Genomic DNA, 8080 nt, shown 5'->3' on the forward strand with positions numbered 1-8080 from the left:
GTATCTGGATCTGCTATTTCAGTAATGATCGACTATAGGGGTTTGGAAAATGCATTTGTGAACTTTTATTTCTCTTGCTGGGTTTGGGAAGGGCACTGTGGTGATGCCCATTTTGGTGCTTTATTATGGACAGGTTCATGGGTATGTGTGGTACAATTCTGAATCTTTTTAGTGTTTGCAGTATTCCATAGTTATGTATACTTCCTCAAAACAGGTACGTGTTAGGTTACACACATGTGGTGAGGAGGGCAGTCTGAGGGAGATGGAGGGGCTGGAAGTGCAGAGAAAAAGAACAAAGAGAGAGGGTAGAGACAGAAGGAGAGGCAGTGACAAGTGGGGCAACGAGGAGGAGGAGCAGCCTTGGGATGGAGAAAGGGAGGAACCCCAGGGCAGCTGGGTTGTAGACAGTTCTGAGCGCAGGAGGGAAAACCAAAGAAAACCAGCAGGCAGGGTGGGGAGAGAACAATGATCAGTGGGGAAAAACTCTAGGAACATTGCTTTAGATTGAATGAAGACATGTATGCATGCAAATCCCATGGGGGAGGATGCTGGAGGCTAGACACCCAGAAACACTCATAACCATGTACAAACCAGATGTGTCAATACACACACACACACACACACACACACACACACACACACACACACACACACACACGTTTTTGAACCTGATTAGGTATTCTTCCATCGTGAAATTAAGCCAATTACATTGTTATTTCTAAAAATAAAAATCCAGACTCATAAATGCTGGGGTTTGACTATCCCACCTGGTAATCCAGACCTGCAAGGGACTGATGAGGTCTTTCAAGTTTTCTTTATCTAACTCTTGTTCTGTATGTGTCTCCATGTTTTCTTGGGCGATGATCATCATCAGCTCTGTCGTCATGCTGGAAGTGATGCCATAGTAAAGCTAAATACCAGGAAAGAAAAAGTCAGCCTCAGAGAATAGATCATTATCAGACAGAGCCAGAATAGAAAATAGAGTAGGAGAAAGAGGGCAGAATGTCTTGGAAAGCAAGAGTTTGAAATATAGAATAATGCTAAGAGAATGATATGTTTGAACACATAAGCAATGCCACCCGATACCTGGGCATGTTCCAGAAACTCATTGTATCCTCCCAAAAGCAAGCCCTTGCCTCCACGATCCAGCAACTCTCTCCAGATAATGGGGGAGATTCTGTGGTCCCACATATTCCTTTCACAGACATCTTCCAGCCACTCCTGTGGGAAAAGCCTCCAGTAAAAGTCATCTATTAAATCTGGCCAAGAATTCAGTTTGATCTTGTAGGATTTAAACAACTGAGTAATGGCTTTATAAAGTTTGCATTTAAAAGTATGTTCGTGATACATTCATATATCATCAAATGGTAAAACATAAAGGAGAAAATAGCAGCAAGCCTGGAGCGACTGCTCATGATACATAATTGTAGCACCATGGAGGCAGAGGGAGGTGGATCCCTGTGAATTCCGGACCAGTGAAGGCTGCACGGTGAGACTCTGTTTCAATGAAAGAACAAATAAAGAAAGGAAATAGGGATGAGGTAAATAACACATTAATAAATAACAGGGAATATTCTTCAGGTCCAATGGCCAAATAAAGTGTGGGAACTTGCTTCTTTGCTGGAGTGCAAGTGCTTAACCTAAAGAGAGGCCATGTATTCTAAGTTGGCTGATTTTAAAGAAAAATACCAAGGTTTATTAATATATGAGTTGTTTCTAGTTTTATGGCCACATAAATTTTGACACTGCTTTTCAAATCTATGATTATAGCTCCTATGACTTAGGCTTAATTAATGAGCTAAAAGTCATCCATCTGATATTCTCATCATACTTATCAGAAAAAAGTTTATGTTACCATTATCTGTTTGGGTAGACCCACTGCATTCTCTCCACAGTGTAAAGGAAAATGATTTGCCTGGATTGGATTCAACATGTGCTGGGTAGGGTATGGCCTTTTCTGCTTGTAATGCTTTCATCAGAAGCCCTGACTACACACTTACAAAATGTTTAACCTGACAATTAAGGTCTTGCACACATCTTTGAACCAAGGGGATCACTTTATAGGAAAAGTGGTATAGTACTGAGCATGTCAGTAGGGGATATATTGTCCTTATCACATAACACCGAACTTGGTAGAGGAGCAGGGCAGACCAGCAAAGCTGCAGACACCAGGTGGAAGACTGATATATGGAAGGAATGGTCTGGCTCCTTCAAGTTGTAAAATGTATTGTGTATCTGTAGTGTTTTCTTCTAATAGATACAGTACTTAGCATTAAAGAATCAAGGGGGCAGAATTAAGAGAGACCCTCTTTGCCATCATTCCTGGGAGCCCTCTTGGAGCATTTATGGTTCCCAAATTTCTTTACTTTAGCCTACGCGAAGGCTTTACATTTCCAGAGAGGAACTGTTCTAGCAGAGTAAGAGGAGTCTCGCCTTTCAGCTACAGCTGACATTGATCACAGTGAGATGAGAGGGCAGCAGGCAATGAAAGAAGCAATTTCTGGAGAAAGAGTAACTGGGTGTGCTCTTAAGGAGAGACCTACAACAGCTACTACCCAGACTAAAAACATCTAACATCTAGATTATCATTTGGGCACCGTCCGTGATTCTCTGGCCCAATTTTGGACATACAAGGGAGAGTGTAATAGCCACGTCTTGAAAACGGACTGGGGCTCACATCCCTTAGGTACACAGAACTAGGTCATCACACCTAACAAGTGGCCTAGAGCAGTAGAGGGAGACCCGTAATGGATGGTGGTGAGGAGAGATGAATGCCAGCTTGGCTCTGAAACTATGTGCAATGGGGAATACGGTTCATTAGCAAACCCTTCCTCTAATAGAGTTTCCCAGGGATAGATCTTGATATGAATCCCAGAAGAGCTCTTACCAGATGGTGTGAATTTACTTAATGGAGCACACAGCTCCAGAGGCACAGTAGGTGGACTGTAGCTGATACTCATGAATAGTCCAGGTCCCATCCCTCTTACAAGGAAGGCACTTGTGTCCTCAGTCACCAGGGATAGTAGAAGCCAATGGATTAACTGCCGAGTCTCTCTAGGACTGACCTCAGCTAAAGGGATTCCTCGTGACTAAGATTAAGCCCTCTTCTTTGGGGAGCCCTCATCGGGCGTCTGGTTGACGCAGGAATACAAAGGCTCAGCTACTTTTCTTCAGCATGGAATACCTTTGAAAGGATCCCCAACATGCTTTCCCTGTATGATCTCCAGACTTCTCTGTGGCAACTGTATTGTAGCTCAACTCCCCCGGTCCCCTCCCTAATACTGCTGCCTTCATCTTCATTCCTTCTCAGGATGTTCAGAGAGCACTTTCCAGAAAGACCTCAGCTTACTTGTACTTGTAGTGAAGTACAAACTACCTGTTTTCTTGGTAGGCCTGGATGTGGAATCAGCACATTTATTCTACTTACTGCAGACTCCTTTGTGCTCTCAGGTATTAGCAAAAACCATGTCTTCAGATAGACGAGGAAGGACTCATTTTATGGGAAATCAAATATCATTAATATGTGACCAGCCATCCTCAGAACCTGACATAATATACTAGTATTTTATCAAAGTGGAACTTTATCTTGTGTAAGTGCATTTGACAACTGTAAGGTTCTTACCTCCCACTCGTCAGGATGTTTCGTGATCTTAAAAATCCGAAAGTCAGGAAGATTCTTTTGTAAATAGTCTGCCAGAAGTTCTGCCTTAGCATAATATGGGCAGTTTGCTTTACCTAGAAGAGTTCACGTTAGCTGTGCTTTCTTTTCAACACCCAAATTTCAGTGAGGTTATGAGGGTCTTATCATTATAACCATACACTTAGAGGATGCACCATGGCTACATAATTTTATAAGAAAATTGCAGAATAAACTTATTTAATACAAACATCTAATTTTGTTATATTAATAGAAATAAGGTGCATTTCATAGGTCAGAATCTTACACAATACAATTTTGCGGGAAAAGGAGAATGTTTTAAATATTTACTTTCCTCTAGTACTCTGCTGTACCACATAAGAGGTTGTAGCATACTATATAAGCATGAGATACTAACAGTGAGCTATTCATTAGCATCTCCTCAAGGGCCCACTGAGAAGGCTCATCTGATAAAGACCCTTGCCAATAGGCCTCAAGACCCGAGTTTCATCTCCAGGACACATACTTCTGTTAGATTATTCTTTAACCTCTGCATTCCCCTGTGTAAAATAAATAAATTCATGTTAAAAGAAATAACACTTGAAGGTAAAATGTGAGTTAAGGGGTGGAAACACAGTCCCTTTTAGACTTGATGTGTGGTCCCTATTGTGAGGAAGCTGAGGAAGAAGGAAGAATCTGGGGCAAACCTCTATTTTTGGGCTGACCTTATTGGAGAGAACTCATGGGTGAGAAATTCAGACAAATGTGCTAGTAAGAACGTACAGTGCCTGTGGAAAGGTGGGATTGGCAGGGCAGTCTGATGTGCAGGTGCATATGGAGAATGTTAAATACACTTTTTTTTTTGCAGTGAGGGGCACACAGGGAGTTAATCCCCCTCCCCCAGAAGTGGGATGGGTGTCTGTTTAGGAGGACAGGCTGGCGAAGTGCAGTACCTGCTGTGGGACATTCTTCCTCAGCCTCACAGAGTCCTCAGCATCAATCCTGCTCAGCACCTCTCTATGGAGAAGCTTCTCTATCTAATTCAAATCCATTGTCAATTTATTCAAACTCACTTTATGGCTCATGTTTAATGATCCTGTCCATTTTATTGAAAAATAGCTTGTAAAAGCCCTGTACCCAAGATAATCTCAATTACCTGCTTTCTCTAGATCCTGGTTCCTTCTGCCCAGGCACCAATGAGATGATGGGGAGGTGGATAGAAAGAACAGAAAAGGAAGAGGATTCCAGCTCTGAAGCCCATACCTCCTGTCTTCTGGAAACATTGCTGAACAAATTCTCCCTGCCCCATTAGACTCTCACTTCTGTTTCTAGTGTCTCCTCTTGAGCATATTCAAATGCACTTAAGCTTCAGTTTCTCCTTCCTTTTATTTTTAATCAGTTAAATACAGAATTTTAATTCCATAGCTAAACAACGAAGGGTCAAACAACACATAGTTAGCATATCAGTCTAATGTACACAGCTATTATGAGTTACACAAGATATGGCCTAATAGATGCTAAGGAACTTTTTAAACAAGTTTTTACAAGTATTCATTTTCATCTAGAACATTAAAGTCATCACACATACAGGGCAAAGTCAGAACTTTTATATTTGTGTTTGTTCTTCACTTAACTCTTAAAACACTACTATAGTTGAATATTAAAACAAAAACAATGGTCAAGTAGTGAGCATATTATGATTACAGTCCTTCCCACATTCACTACTGCATACAGAAGGTCAAAGAGTGACTGGCCCATTAAGAGGTCTGACACTGAACGAACGCCACCTCTGGGGTGATGTTCATCATCCTCATACGCTTCTCCGTTATAATGACGCCGTCTTTCCTGATTTGGATCAAAGTCCACCAGTTCTACCTGATCCATTCCATCAGTTCCTTCTACTTCCTTCCTTTCAGGAAGGGGTTTTTCCAGCAAAGAGAGTTTATCGGGAGAGAGAAAGCCATTTTCAGGAAAGTTTACATTAAACTCAATGATTATACGTCCCTTTTCATATGGCCAATGGTATATTGGCATACCTTCATTTACCACACATTTTATATCCCCATGCTTGACAATCTGACCTGGATGAGAGGTGATGACTATGGTTAAGTTGTCAAGAGTAGATATTGGCTTTTGGAAGCCGCACAATGCTTCAACCAGCTGTACGTCCACACACAGGAAAAGGTCTTCTGATCTAACACAATGATAATATCCCCTGGCTCCTGTCCTGGTTCTTGGTCTCCTTCACTGTGGAATGTTATCTTCTGACCATCTTTCATGCCATTATCAGTGTGAACTTCTAAAACTTTCCTCTCTCGAACTATCTTTCTTCTATTGCAGCTTTTACATCTGTCTTTAGGACTGATGCATTCTCCATGACCCTGGCACTCCATGCACACTGACTGAATTTGCTGAACCATTCCTGGTCCAATCTGATGAATCCTGATCTGCATGCCAGTCCCCCAGCAGTTGGGATAGCACTCTACTGCTCCTTTCTTACCACCTCAGCCTTCACATTTGTCACAAATCACATTTTTTTTTTTGCAGAGCCAGTTTTCTTGTTGCACCGTTCTATAAGTCTTCTAAGGTCACTGAGAGCTGATGCACAACATTTTTACCTCTCCTTTCTGTTTGCATCCTTCCTCCTCCTCCAAAGAACACATCAAAGATATCCATGGGCAAGCCAAAACCACCACCTGCTCCACCCTCTTTAATTGCCTGCTTGCCTCCTTTGTCATATCATTCCCTTTTTTGGAATCATCAAGAACTTCATAAGCTTGAGAAATCTGTTTAAACTTTTCTCTTCATTTGGCTTCTTATCAGGGTGGTACTTCAAGGCCAATTTTCTATATGCCTTTTTCAATTTTTCCTGGGTAGCATTGGGTTTGACCCCCAGAACATCACAGTAAGTGGTTTCTTTCACCATTTTTTTACAGCCAGTGAGTGGGCCAGCGCTCTTTTCCTTGCACCTTCTCTTCCAGTCCAACTAAACTCATTTCAATTTATGCTTAACAACCACTCTCAATTATCATCAAACTTGGCCAAGATCTAGATACCGGGACCATGGCTTCATGCTTCCCTGGCAACTGTACCATCAAGGGCAGCTCAGCTCAGGTTTTTCAGAAGAGCTAGAGGTTCAAGGTCACTTACCTGAAGGCTTTGAGTTTCCAGTCACAACCATATATGGTCTTTATAAGCGCACTCCAGCTCTACTCCCTATTATCCACGGCTAAATTGCTCAGCTTCTTCCTGAGTCTTTTCTGCTTGGTAACTCTAGTTGTTCAGGCATCTGGTTAACCACCTCTCCCACTGGGAAGCCCTTGACTAGGTAGACCCTCTACCACTGTTTCCTCTAGAACACTGTCCTGCTACTGTTATACACAAAGTACCCTGAATGTTTTATATATTTCTCTGAATATATAGTGAAGCAAAAGAACTTTCAAAGAGATGGTAAATGTCAACTCTGTGTATCAAAGAAGCCCAACTAAGACAAGACTGAATAGTTTATCTAAGAAATCCTTGGTGATTGTAGTTGAAATAGTTTGTATAAGAGGTAAAGGAGAAGCCAGATTGAGTGGGAAAAGGGGCTAGAGATAGAACAGCAGTGAGCTCTTTTAAGAAACTAGGAGAGAAAGGAGGAAGTGGGTGCAGCAAGCAGTCTGTCCCAGTAAATGGTACTGTTGCTTCCAGCTGTCGAGATGCCTTTTAAAAATGCAGACTCATTGACACTTTGACATTATTTTTACCTAAATTCATTAATTGTGTTCAAGATTTAGTTCAAACTTTTTTTTTTTTAAAACTAAATGTTTGTCTAGTTTCTATTTGTAAGTCTAACCCCAGGCCCTGCCATACTCCAATATCTAGGCCCTCCATTCGACTATAACTCTTCTAGTCTTTACCTTTATCTGGAGGTGGTTCCTTTAACAGCTCTCTAGTTAGTTCCTTCTCTCCTGCCATTCTTTATGCTCCCTATCCCGCCAACCCTGCAAGAGGCCTGTACAGTTGTCCGTCATTACGTTAAACACAGCAGATCAAAGTGATTCCTTATACCTTTGTACCCCCCTTGGGAATTAAAACTCTCTAAGGACAGAGGTGAGATTCCCTCCCCCCCCCCCCCCCCAATGTGTTCCCACTGCTCATCAGACTTTGGCACATCCCCACTGTCTATCAAGCGTCTTTGAATAAATATCTAGAAAGCCTGGGGTGATCCGTCTAAAGGATGGGGCTGCAGAATAGAAACTGGTTAACAAGGCTGGCGAACAGCCATGGGAAACGATCTGTGGGCTTACTGGAGAAGCACTCACCGGCGATCACAAATTTGGCCATGATTTCTAGCAAGACCTAAAAACTGGAACCCGGGCGTCACGGTTTCCAGGCAACCGCGGCGCCTACTAAAGCTGGCGCAGGCGCTCTCAGAGGAGGCTGCACCACCAGAGACTAGAA

The 8080-nt window shown here is 42.3% G+C and overlaps 1 protein-coding gene and 1 pseudogene across 2 annotated transcripts in view; both read right to left on the minus strand.

Annotated features, from left to right (window-relative positions):
- The window catches only part of Mdh1b (malate dehydrogenase 1B), a 49892-nt gene extending 41905 nt beyond the window's left edge, over positions 1 to 7987 (minus strand). For both annotated transcript variants that reach the window (NM_001432733.1, NM_001108221.2), the window contains 4 exon segments: positions 768 to 910; positions 1087 to 1221; positions 3623 to 3735; positions 7942 to 7987. In NM_001432733.1, the coding sequence (NP_001419662.1) occupies positions 768 to 910; positions 1087 to 1221; positions 3623 to 3735; positions 7942 to 7963 (413 nt within the window). In that variant the 5' untranslated portion in view covers positions 7964 to 7987.
- Positions 5223 to 6099, minus strand: LOC108351941 (dnaJ homolog subfamily A member 1 pseudogene; annotated as a pseudogene).
- Positions 7988 to 8080: the final 93 nt, after the last annotated feature.

The sequence above is a fragment of the Rattus norvegicus genome, chromosome 9, assembly GCF_021556685.1.
Source record: "Rattus norvegicus strain SHRSP/BbbUtx chromosome 9, alternate assembly SHRSP_T2T, whole genome shotgun sequence".
In the NCBI taxonomy this organism is placed as follows: Eukaryota; Metazoa; Chordata; class Mammalia; order Rodentia; family Muridae; genus Rattus; species Rattus norvegicus.